The sequence below is a fragment of the Saccoglossus kowalevskii genome, chromosome 20 (assembly GCF_978046115.1).
Source record: "Saccoglossus kowalevskii chromosome 20, keSacKowa6.1, whole genome shotgun sequence".
In the NCBI taxonomy this organism is placed as follows: Eukaryota; Metazoa; Hemichordata; class Enteropneusta; family Harrimaniidae; genus Saccoglossus; species Saccoglossus kowalevskii.
Window position 1 is genome coordinate 20950465 of NC_140660.1, and position 14228 is coordinate 20964692.

A 14228-nucleotide genomic window follows, 5' to 3' on the forward strand; every position below is an offset into this window, starting at 1 on the left:
ATTGAACAAAAATAGGACTTTTTGAAAAATTACCTGTATTTGCGGATGTTCAGGGAACATCTGAATGGAGTGAGATGTACCTATGTTTATTGGACAATTCACAATATATAAATCGAGAGATTTTTCAAACTGGCAGTATTGGGGGTGGGGGGCCAACAGAACTGTGCTCCCTCACTAAGATAGGAAAAGAAAGAGAGGCAGGCCTCTAAGCACCATGAGGAAGACTGTGAAGGAGAAAATGAAGGCTACGGGGAAAGCCTAAAATGAAATAGAATGGCTTACCCAGGAACGTGGCAACTGGAAAAGATTATACTCCATCCAGAATGAAGAGGAGTTAAAAACAAGAATAGAAAAAAAGTATGGGTGGAGGACACTATTTCCATATTTACTGTACATATACAATGGGCCATTCCAGTTTATATCTGCACCCCCCCTGTTGATGTGGTCGGATTTCCAGCACTGTATGATGGGGAAAATACCCCGGAATTCCAACTTTATATGGAGAAACAGAATCTAGAAATCCAGACGAGTATGGAAAAAAAATTCCTGGAAATCCAGGCAGTTATGGCTACTAAATAAAATATGGCCTAGTTTATCTCGCCACATACCGGTTGATGAGGTTGGATTTCCAACAGTATGACAAAAAACTTGGAATTCTGACTGTATATGGTAAAAAAATTGGGCCAGTATGAAATAGTTATTACTGAAATTAGATAAGGATGGTGGCACTAGTGAGCTCATCAACACCGTGAATCAGAACTAGGTAGTTTGGATTTCCATTATCAAATATAAAATTTTGAAATTGGTAAATTAGCATATGATGAGTTATATTTGGAAATCCCAATCTGTATGGTGGCACAATGGAACTCATCAACACCATAAGTGGGAACTATAGTTTTGGATTTCCATTACTGTATGGTGAATGGTGATTTGGAAATAAAACTTTGTATGACTTATACACCCATGGAAATGAAGTAAACACGCAAGCTCATCAACAGGGGGGTGCAGATATAAACTGGAATGGCCCAATGTACTTTTTTTCTTTTGTATCTACCGGTAAAAAATATTTCAATAACATATTTTTTTTACAACACATAATATTACATTACATAGTTGTATACGGAGAGAAAATTAAGGGAAAGGAAAAAAAAATTTGATCTGGTATAAAAACTAGATTTGACATTGTACATGTACTCACCTTAACATCAGCTGAGATACCACTTGACGTGTCACCAAATGTACATTCATCTTTGTATATGTTAGCAACTGGTCCACTAAATTTCAGTGCATCTCCATAATCTGGCACAGTATCACGGATACCACCAGGCATATGCACATTACCTACTCCCTGATTCATATTTATGTTTGGTATCTCCTCTCCTTCAACTAAGGCTTTAACAGTGTCTTTGATTTCATTGATTGTTTCACGATTCTTCCGAAGACTATCTTCCAAATTGTTTAGTTTTACTTCCAACATTGAGAGGTCACCCTAAAAAAAGGAAAAGAAACAATTTCGTAAGAGTAAATATATCACAAATTTTAATCTAGCAGGAATGTCCAAGAAAAAGTTGAAAACATTTTAATTTTCCAAATTTTTCTGAGAAAAATGGCTGCGAGTCGGTCATCAAATCCAAAAACTGATTGATCTTAGATACAACTGAAAGCCAAGATCTTGTTTTTCTCCCTTAAATGAAAAAAAAGTGTCATCTTAAATTCTCTTCGTCATCACATCCACTGTTCGAACACCATGGTTACATGATATTGTTTTCTATACTTTTATGTTTTATGTTTATCTTTTAACAGATGAGCACAATTTCAATTGTGCTTGTATCATTAAAAAATTACGAAGAAATTATAGAAAGATCCATTTTGTAAAAGATGAAAAAAAAAATTGACTTTGGTGCCCTAAGGACTGGCACAGTCATGGCAATCTGATTGTTTTATGTGATGATTCTTTCTTGCAAAGAGTAGAATCTCTCGCGATGCAAAACTTCCATGACTAGTCAGTTCTGCCACGCCCCTGTATAGCAGTCACCACATTATTGAGGTGATAAATATGCTAATAAGTATCATGATTGTAAGTTGCCAACCAATAAACAAGCAGCCTATCGGCTGAGATAGCTCCGCTGTTAGCAATGCACATTTCAATTAAAGAACTGAAGACATCATTAGAAAATGAACAATATGAATAGTATCAAAGCAATCGGACTTACAGTTTTTAACAAGAAGTCGAAAATATCACTTTTTACCAAAAATTACAAAAATATTCACCAAAATTAGAGAATTGAAGATATCATCACAAAACGAACAAATCTGAGAGAGGTCCACATGTAGTACCTATATATGTAATATCAAAGCAATTGGACTTGCGGTTTTTAACAAGAAGTCAAAAATATCACTTTTTACCAAAAATGACAAAAATATTCACCAAAATTAGAGAATTGAAGATATCATCACGAAATAAACAAATCTGAGAGAGGTCCACATGTAGTACCTATATATGTAGTATCAAAGCAATTGGACTTGCGGTTTTTAACAAGAAGTCGAAAATATCACTTTTCACCAAAAAATGACAAAAATATTCACCAAAATTAGAGAATTAAAGATATCATTACAAAATGAACAAATCTGAGAGAGGTCCACATGTAGTACCTATATATGTAATATCAAAGCATTTGCACTTGCGGTTTTTAACAAGAAGTCGAAAATATCAGTTTTTACCAAAAATGACAAAAATATTCACCAAATTTAGAGAATTAAAGATATCATTACAAAATGAACAAATCTGAGAGAGGTCCACATGTAGTACCTATATATGTAATATCAAAGCAATTGCACTTGCGGTTTTTAACAAGAAGTCGAAAATATCAGTTTTTACCAAAAATGACAAAAATATTCACCAAAATTAGAGAATTAAAGATATCATTACAAAATGAACAAAACTGAGAGAGGTCCACATGTAGTACCTATATATGTAATATCAAAGCAATTGCACTTGCGGTTTTTAACAAGAAGTCGAAAATATCAGTTTTTACCAAAAATGACAAAAATATTCACCAAAATTAGAGAATTGAAGATATCATCACGAAATGAACAAATCTGAGAGAGGTCCACATGTAGTACCTATATATGTAGTATCAAAGCAATTGGACTTGCGGTTTTTAACAAGAAGTCGAAAATATCAGTTTTTACCAAAAATGACAAAAATATTCACCAAAATTAAAGAATTAAAGATATCATTACAAAATGAACAAATCTGAGAGAGGTCCACATGTAGTACCTATAAATGTAATATCAAAGCAATTGCACTTGCGGTTTTTAACAAGAAGTCGAAAATATCAGTTTTTACCAAAAATGACAAAAATATTCACCAAAATTAGAGAATTAAAGATATCAACATGAAATGAACAAACCTAAGAGAGGTCTACCCAAGGTACATATACACCAAGTATCAAAGCATTTAGGCTTGTAGTTTTCAAGAAGAAGTCGAAAAAGTAAAACATTGACACGGACGACGACGACGGACGACGACGACGGACAATCACTCATATGATAAGCTCCACTCGACAAAGTCGACAGCGGAGCTAAAAAGGCAGATTTTGATCTGACCTGCTCTACGAAACTGTAACGCACAAGTGACAGACAGAATCTTTTGTACAAGCGTACATCTCTATTTTCCTCATTTGGAAGTGTCCCACTCACGGATTCCATAATGTCACTGCATATCATGAATAATTAATAGAAATGAATACATCTGACCAGTCAGGGTAATTTCGCGTCAGACGATTTAAAAAATAAATAAATAAACAAAATGATTACGACTCGACCAGTCTGAGTTCAAAGGTTAAAGCCTGGTATTAATGACATACATTGTACATGTATAAAAATGTATGTCTAAACACAGACAATAGACAAATAATTAGACAAATTTTATTATGAATTTAAATATTGAATTATTACAATTTATAAATATTAAACAATTAATTTAAACACTTTCCAATTAACTATTACATTAACTATAGTGTATTTAATAAGTTTGTGACTGTCGGTAAAACACACACAATGGATAAGTACTATGATGGCTGTCAAATTTCATCAAGTTTTAATTTAAAATAAACAAATATTAGATAATTACACACTTTCTAATTAACTATGACATTAAGTATATTGTATTTAATAAGTTTGTCACTGTCGATAAAACACACACAATGGATAAGTACTGTGATGGCTGTCAAATTTCATCAAGTTTTAATTTAAAATAAACAAATATTAGATAATTAAACACTTTCTAATTAACTATGACATTAAGTATTTACGAGCAAAAGCAAAAAAAAAATGTATTAGAAGGACACATCAATGTTTTCCCAAAGATAGTGAGATTATTATTATTACTGTAGTCGCATACAGTCTTAAATGCATACTTTCTGGAAGCCGGTGAAAATTCGAGAAACAACACAAACTCGACTTTGAAGTAATCCCGAACAACCAAATTTATATATGTTACAAAAGCAGGGGTTATCTTGTTACACTGTTCAGGGGAGTCTCAACAACCACCCCAAAGTACCGTTTTCTGTGAGTTATTGGCCTTTGTTTTCACATACCCAGGTATTTACATGACCGGGATTATTCTAAAAAAAAAATGCAATTCAGCGGTGCCACCAAGTGGGGGAGATAGGGTTCTCCCTACCAGGGTGTGGAGTTTTTTGATAATTGTGGCCGCATGTGATCCCTGGTCAATCAGAATTTTATGGTTGCCAGAGGATCTGCTGCCCAGGGTAAGGGGGCACAAAGCCATGGCATGAAGGCGCTGCGCGCACCCATGTTCCCTTGTTTAAAAACATCCCTGAGGATATAATGTTGACCCTTGTACAGCAATCCTGCTGTGTCAAGGTTTGTTCAAAAGAGACTATAGATTCCGCACTGTATACTGAGCCATGTGAAAACTTGTTTGAAAACTGATGGATAATGATAGTATTATCATTTACATCAGGCCTTGCCTTTTTGAAAATGGCTGGAGTTAAAAACACTGAGGCCAGTAATGGGAGTGATTTTAATGTGTTAAGGAATAATACGAGGATACCTCAAAGTATGCAAACAGGACAGCAGGATTATCGACAGACGTGCAGCAGAAGTCGATGCAACAGCTTACTGTCCGACTACATACTTTGAGGTATCCTCGTAATAGCTTTATTATTATACATCTTTTCCTTCCAAGGATACATCAGGGAAATGCCGAAATAGTGAACTTCTTTGTGTTGAGTCAGGTGGCAGCCATGTTTGTTTTTATTATTAGAGGACGCTTACGCGCATAATCATTCCATATTCGTATTTTTGCATTTCCTTTAAGGATGAAAATACCCTGTAAAATACTGCAAAATTATGGCACACTGTAACTTATGGTGTTAATGGTGACAGATGTATAAAATATTGCATATGTTTAATTAATTTAAAAAATTTTTTACACATAGGTAATCACTTCATCTGTTTACACATACAGTCAAATCAACCAAAGCACGTACAATGGTTTTCATCAACAGGTGGTTCCTCATATGGAGGAAGGATTATTTTTCTATGAATTGCCAACTAATACATTTGAAAAAATAATTTGTCCAAAAAATAATCAGATGGTACTGTTGTAAGAAAGACATTCATTAAGGAGGGAATAATGAAAATTTTGTTATCAACAATATTATCAATTGCATGCAATATAAACTATATTACATTGTTGTATGTTTGCGTGTAAATATTCACAATTCACTCTTTTTCATTACAAATATTTGAGGTAAATAAATTTCATATTTCAAATTTGTGCAAGACAATCACCCATATTTAAGGGCAGTGCCGTGCATGTGTGACATATGTGTCGATAAAAATAGATTTTCATATTTCAAATTTGTGCAAAACAATCACCCATATTTAAGGTCGGTGGGTGTCACGCTGCGCATGTGCAACATTTGTGTTGAAAAGAAATCTCGAGTATGAGTTTTGACTTAGGTGCGTCTTGCGTCGGTGAAATTTACACAATAAGTAATCGCTTCATCTGTTTACACGTACAGTCAAATCAACCAAAGCACGTACAATGGTTTTCATCAACAGGTGGTCCTCATATGGAGGAAGGATTATTTCTGTATGAATTGCCAACTAATACATTTGAAAAAATAATTTGTCCAAAAAATAATCAGATGGTACTGTTGTAAGAAAGACATTCATTAAGGAGGGAATAATGAAAATTTTGTTATCAACAATATTATCAATTGCATGCAATATAAACTATATTACATTGTTGTATGTTTGCGTGTAAATATTCACAATTCACTCTTTTTCATTACAAATATTTGAGGTAAATAAATTTCATATTTCAAATTTGTGCAAGACAATCACCCATATTTAAGGGCAGTGCCGTGCATGTGTGACATATGTGTCGATAAAAATAGATTTTCATATTTCAAATTTGTGCAAAACAATCACCCATATTTAAGGTCGGTGGTCGTCACGCTGCACATGTGCAACATTTGTGTTGAAAAGAAATCTCGAGTATGAGTTTTGACTTAGGTGCGTCTTGCGTCGGTGAAATTTACACAATAGGTAATCGCTTCATCTGTTTACATGTACAGTCAAATCAACCAAAGCACGTACAATGGTTTTCATCAACAGGTGGTCCTCATATGGAGAAAGGATTATTTTTCTATGAATTGCCAACTAATACATTTGAAAAAATAATTTGTCCATAAAATAATCAGATGGTACTGTTGTAACAAAGGCATTAAAGGGAATAATAAATTTTTTTCAAACAATATTATCAATTGCATGCAGTATAAACTACATTACATTGTTGGTGTTTACATGTAAATATTCAAAATTCACTCTTTTTAATTACAAATATTTCAGGTAAATAAATTTCATATTTCAAATTTGTGCAAGACAATCACCCATATTTAAGGGCAGTGCCGTGCATGTGCAACATTTGTGTCGATAAAAATAGATTTTCCCACAATCCAATGCGTTCTTCTAATGAAATCTTGAATACGAGTTTTGACATGCGCACGTCTTGCACTAATTACCACCAGTGACTCTTTCAGTACCAGGTTTTTTTCTAAACCGGGGAACAGGGGCGAAGCGCCCTGATACTCTTGGCTGGCGCCCTCTTACCGAATTGCCGATTGAACTTTCAAGTCATATATATATATTTCTTGAGCTGCGCTCTTCAGTGCTGCCGTACAACATGGAAAATTTTTCAAATTTATTTTTCTCCGTGAAAACTTCCAAGCAACACCAGCTGACAATGCGTTTGGACACCAAATACATGTACACTAAAATTATTAAAAATTTGTCAATGGCGATAGATACACCATTAAAACGGAACAGAAACCTTTCGATATGGCGTTTCCAGGTCGATCCGCCCTTCCACACCTATCCCCCCGCCTGGTCGCTCCCCTTCCTCGCAGGTGTGTGCTCCCTCTTGTTCAACCCCTGAATCCCTTCCAATCACCTAAAAAATACTAAAGCTTGTCAACACCTCAGATAGGTGATTTTCCGTACAATTGCGAGATCTCGCGAGATGCATGAAAAACGCGCGTCGAACATCTGCCGCAAAAATCGAACGATTTGATTTTGAACTAGAATTTCTTTATTTCGTAGCTTACATTGACCTTCGACAGAGGAATATTGCTTCCGAATACCCTTACTTAATCGAAATTGCCTATCATCAAATGTGGACAGCACATTATTAAGCATGGAAATGTCCCCGAAATACTTTCGCGTTTGTCGAATCCCACGCGATGTTTGACGCGACTACGACGCTATGATTTTTGTTTGTCCTGTTTTTACGTTCGATTTCACGCATAACGCGTGATTCTCGCAGTGAACGGAAAATGGTCTATTGTACTCACTGGTTTTCGCAACAGTCAAAATTGCCATCGATGTTTACCGGAGACCCATATCCCACACATGCATGGCGCGACAACCACTGCCCTTTAACTACCTCTTGGAATGAATTCTGAGCCTTTATTTTAATACCTGTACTCTTTAAAAGAAAAAAATAAAGACAGGTCCTTCGTACCCTTCAAATACTGTAAAAACATTTATTTCCCCTAGCATTTAATTTCACTACATGCATTTTGATATTTTGAGCATAATCACTTAAAGTTTAAAACTGTTATTTAGAAACAATGTATCCTATTGTAATTTTGAAGCATATGAGAATAAAGTGCAAAAGAATTTGAGCGAGAAAGTCTGATGGTCTGAAAGACATTTTCTGGGTACTCTCTGGACTTTTTAAAAGTGATTATTAAAAACAGAAAACATCGTAATTTTATATTCCAGCAGGCACAAACAAAAATTTAACAACCTCCCCTTAGACAGTTGAAGAAAGCGCAAATAAGATTTGTATGAATAATTAAATTTTTTTGAGATAAACAATGTCGCAATACAAAAACAGATAACAACTTAGCCATAGTGCATACCTAGAGAAAAATTAATTAGTCCTGAATCAAGTTTACAAAATTCATCAAAATTATTTTCAAAACATTACATCATTTTATAGCACAAATAAGAGAGACTTCTCTAGGGAGTTTGCTAACTCCTCTACAAATTTTGTTTGTCGCTGTAACACAACTAAGATTTTTATAAATTTTTTTTTTTATAATTCTCAGTTTATAATTTTTATTAATGACAAAAAGAGCATTGTTTTTTCAGATTTTCACATAAGTCCTGAACCAGAGCTATTTCAAAAATTTATTCTACTTGCTCTGTTACTGTAGAATACTTTATTTTAGCTGGAATTAATTTTTGCTGAGAAGACTTTTTAGGTAATTTGTATGCAATTTATTTTCACTGTTTTTTTGCGAAGAAAGGTATAATATAGGAAAAAAGGTATAATTGCAGGATTCAATTTTCACTGAATCAGTCTTTCAACGAAAATAACAAAAATTAATTTCAAGCGAAAATTTTACAGTACCCCCCTCCCATTGGAGATGGACTTTTAATAGAACAAATATGGTATTATTAATTTTTTTCAGTTGTCAATTACCAGTCAATTTCTTTACAACAAATTAGAAATCCATTACGGTATTGAGATATATATGTTACCATAGCAATATATTATTTTCAGTCTACTACTTTGTGTGCTGTGGCTCTACAAATGAGAACAAATGGCACAAAAATAAATAGATAAATACAACCACACGCCAAACAGTAAACGTGAAAAGAAAGAAAATATACTGGACATTTTCCAGATACAATGTACGTTCCAGATTATTTAATGTCCCATTGTAAAACTTTATGCCATTTTGGACTTTTATCTCTCATTTAAAAATTCTCACAACAAATAATAAAAAAATGTAAAATAATTACAAGAATATCGCAAAGTATGTACTCAGGCAATATGGCATCACACAAACAATTAGCACTTTCACTGTACTGCCTTTGTTGTATATTTCGCGGCATTCTCGTGATCACTTCAATATTATTTATAGTGTTAATAATATTAAAAAACTTATTTTTGTGTTAATTAATAATAACATGAACACACACGCATGAGTACCAGCACCCGTACAAGTATCTATTTCAAAGTACAGAATACATGCTACGTAATCAAGCATGCTGAAACAAGTTTTCCTATATTTACAATTGGAGGTTTTCTCCCATAGTTCAATAGGACTATGCTCAGGCGGAGCTACGTCACAAGACGTTCCACATTGCTAAGTCGCACACCACTGTACCACATATTTCTATGGGCTCTGTGCGCGCTGCTGAGGAACGCTGAGCCAGTGAAAATTTGAGAAAACAACAGGAACTCAACTTTAAAGTAATCCTGAACAATCAAATTTATATGCGTTACAAAAGCAGGGGTAATCTTGTTACACTGTTCAGGGGAGTCTCAACAACCATCCCATAATACAGTTTTCTGAGAGTTTTCGGTCTTTGTTTACACAGTGATGGTTGCCATGCAATGAAAATGACTGAATGTCCACTCCCGAGAATAGTACGATCTAAGTGTATCTTAACAATAATTAAGCTGGCTTACACATTGTCAAAACCATTATATTTCTACAGGTAAATTGTACAGAGTAATCTGCTTAAATATGTCTCATAAACAAATACTACAAAGAACAAAGAAGATTTTATGAAAGGGCAAAGCTAGCTCAGAACCAGTGTACATGTACATCTCGACTGTACAGTTGTAATGTGCTCTGGAGGGCAAAGTTTGAATTTGGCACAAATTGCTATAAAAAACCTGAAATACTGTAAAATACTTTATTTCAGATAGAATTAGTTTTCACTGAAAACACTTTTTGGGTGTTTTGTATGGAATTTATTTTCGCCGATTATTGACGAGTTGAATGTAAAATATAGGAAAAATAGTATATTTGCTAGATTTTATTTTCATTGAATCACTCCTTCAGAGAAAATTAATTCCAAGCGAAAATAAAGTATTTTACAGTATTTGGATTTCATCTTCAGGTTATTAATAATAATAATAATGAATTTATTGCATCCTTAGAAATAAGTTCCATAAGTTTGACAGCAATAAAATGTTAGTAATAAGTACAATACATATAAAAAGTAAAAGTAAAATGTCAGTTATTTGACACAAAAATTGATTCGGTTTTGAACAAGCTAGATAAATTTGTCCTTTCGCATAGAAACTCTCGAAACGAAAATTCATAACACAATTGGTAAACATTTCTAGCACTGACTGGGTCCTTCATCCTCTCATAGATGTATCCCAGTATTTTGAAATCAATTAAATATTCTCTATTTTCACTGTATTTGTCATCAACTGTATTACAATGAGGATTTATTGGCAAAAATATGGTTTGAAAACAATTTGCATAATTCAACACAATATGTTGTTTATACATGTATAATGTAATTCTAAATTACAGTGCATTGTGGGATACTTATGTCAGATTGTGAGAGCAGACACGATTTATTAATATTGACAGAGTTGTGTTCGATTTGGTCATTGAAAATTGTGATTTGGTCTATGGGAAGCCAGTCTATCATCCTGAATTATATTGTGACAAAAATCAGCTGTTGTTGATATAAATGTATGCTAGAATTGTTGGTATGCTAGAATACAATCCCCTGTGAACCAAGTTTGGACGTAATTGGACAGTGAGAATTTGAGATATATAAGCAGAAATGGGCAAAAAAAACCTAAATTGTTGATTTTTGTCAAACAGAATCAAATCAGTTGACCATCTTGGATTGGAAAGTAAAACAAATGCATGTAAACATGTTAGCACACAATTGTCTGTGAACCAAGTTTAGATCTAATTGAATTGCGTGAATTTGATGCAGGTCAACCATATTGCATAAAATCTTGATAATTAACTTGCATTTATATGAAATAATATACTGCATCTGTACCAAATTTGAATAAACTTAATTAATAATTGTACTCACAAGTGAATACAAATGAGTTTATTTAATTAACAAAATGGCCGCAAGTCGGCCAGTTTCGAAAAAAATCATACTTGCCTAGCATATAAGAAATGCAATTTTCAGAGTACATACACTTTTATTGGAAATATTCTTCCAATACAACAAATACGATATAGCATGTTTGCTCTATCATTTTTTCCAATAGAAAAACCCAAAATCACATTTATACTGAATCAATAAAAAATTACTAATATTTGTCTATAGAAACATCTCTGTAATTTACAAAAGTGTATGCGCTACCAATAGAGTAAAAATACGCTACTGTAAAATACTTTATTTTAGCTGGAATTATTTTTTCGCTGAAAAGGCTTTTTGGGTGTTTTGTATGGAATTTTCACTGGCTTTTGATGAGTTGAATGTAAAATATAGGAAAAAGGGTATATTTGCTGGATTTTATTTTCACTGAACATTCCTTCAGCGAAAATTAATTCCAAGTGAAAATAAAGTATTTTACAGTATTTGAAACATTTGAGTCTTATGTACGCATTCGTATATATCTAGTTACACACAACAATAAGGCGCAAACAATTTGTTAAAGCTTTTCTAAATTTGTTAAAGCTTTTCTAAATTTGTAAACAAACAATTTGTGTAATACCAATGCAAATGAGGCTTAAAGCAACAGGTCTGATTCATGTCAACCACAATGGTTTTAAATTGAATACCTTTTGTGACTGCCAGCCATGGCATAACCTTTTCACTACCAGAGTTCCTCGCCCAAATTATTCTGCACTTTTTTGTTTATATATTTCCAGAAATGAACCCTAATTTTGGAGCCAACAGACAAAATTTGTGTAAATTTTCAGTTTTTACTTAAAAATTTAGCTATTTTTGTTCCAATCTTCTGAAGGAAAGTGCAGACTTTAAACAGAACTATTTTGTGGATTTGTGATGAAAAGAGGGAACTGGAGGTGAAAAGGTTAACTGACCACTCTACAGACTTCCCCAAACACTACAACACAAATGCATCTCAGGGCTAAAAATTTCCAGAGGCCATTATCATTATAGAAAGTTTGAGACAATTACCCACCCTTGTGGAACTTGACACAGAGATACTGCAAAACATCTTAGTTTTGCTAGTTTTGCTGTTGGGGCAATTAAGTAAAAATAAAATCCAGCAAATTCCTTTTTCTCTATTTTATGTTCAACCTACAAAAATCAGTGAAAACAAGTCATTGTCAATGACACGTCCACGTTACGTTCATATTTGAGTGACATATACATTCAAAGCAGATCATGACCCAAATCTCAGTGGTCTGATCCGAAATGCACCTGCATATGTACAACACATTGTACTAAATCTGAACAAAATCCATCCATGCATGACTGAGATCCGGTTCTGGAATTGTGAAAATACGTGATTTTGATGCATTTTCGGCCTTAAAATGGCCATCATTCAGCTATTGTTAAGCGGATCATGAAACAAATGCACATATCTATTTGTGACATGATGTACCATGTGTGTGTGAAGTTTGAACTCGATCAATCCAGACATGTCTCGGATACGGATCCAGAACTGAATTCTTTGAAACAAAATAGCCGCCAGTCGGCCATTTTGAACTTGATCCGAAAAAAAAGAAGACATGCATCAAGGTCCTATTATGTTTAATGTATGTACCAAATTTGAACAAAATCTGTCCATGCATAACTGAGATCCGGGTCCGGAATGGTGAAAATGTGCGATTTCAATGCATTTTCGGCCTTAAAGTGGCCGCCATTTGGCTATCGTTAATGAGATCATGAAACAAATGCACATACATATTTGTGACATGATGTACCTTGTGTGTGTGAAGTTTGAACTCGATCAATCCAGTGATGTCTCAGATACGGATCCAGAACTGAATTCTTTAAAACAAAATGGCCGCCAGTCGGCCATTTCAAACCCGATCCAAAAAAAAAAAAGATGTGCATCAAGGTCTTATTATGTTTAATGTATATACCAAATTTGAACAGAATTCGTCCATGCATTACTGAGATCCGGGTCCGGAATGGTGAAAATGTGCGATTTTGATGCATTTTCGGCCTTAAAATGGCCGCTATTCGGCTATCGTTAATCGGATCACGAAAAAAATGCATGTGCATATGTCCCATATAATGTGTGATGTATGAGTGAAGTTTGAACTTAATCGGTCCATGGATGTTCGAGATACAGGTGATCACGGACGCACGGACACACACAGGGCAAACCATAAGTCCCCGTTTTCGGACTACGTTTGAACAGGGACTAATAAACTCCACACAAAACAACGTTTTTTTTGAGCAAAAATTAATTTCAGCAAAATAAATATTTGTTTCCCTTATAGTAAAAACAGCATCCTCAAACGCATACTAATTATTGTTTGTCAAATGTTTAATATGTATTAAAGATTGTTTTAATGAATTTTTAATCTAAGTTTATAAAGAAAAAAACTGGGACATGATAAAAACAATGAAGAAAATTTCTCATGTCTTGTATCCAGTTGTTAGTCGAGCTGAATGCCTTAAATTGTCAAATATTTAATATGGGAACAATATTTAGTCACACAATATTCCTGGCGGAGGAACCTCACCGATGATGTTAGGCACTCAAGATCCACCTGGGGACAGCTGCACTGCACGGCATTGCACTGCATTGCATTGCACTGCACTGCGCTGCACTGCACTGCACAGCACAGCACAGCACTGCACTGTACTGCACTGCACAGCACAGCACTGCACTGCACTGTACTGCACTGCACTGCACTGCACTGCACAGCACAGCACAGCACAGCACAGCACAGCACTGCTCTGCACTGCACTGCACT

General features: G+C 34.3%; 1 protein-coding gene across 1 annotated transcript in view; it reads right to left on the reverse strand.

Moving 5' to 3' along the window:
• Positions 1 to 14228, reverse strand: part of LOC102802038 (alpha-mannosidase 2-like) — a 60942-nt gene that overhangs the window by 43645 nt on the left and 3069 nt on the right. The window contains exon 2 of the mRNA XM_085494603.1: positions 1199 to 1489. Within this exon, the coding sequence (XP_085350729.1) occupies positions 1199 to 1489 (291 nt within the window). The remainder of the gene's footprint in view (positions 1 to 1198; positions 1490 to 14228) is intronic.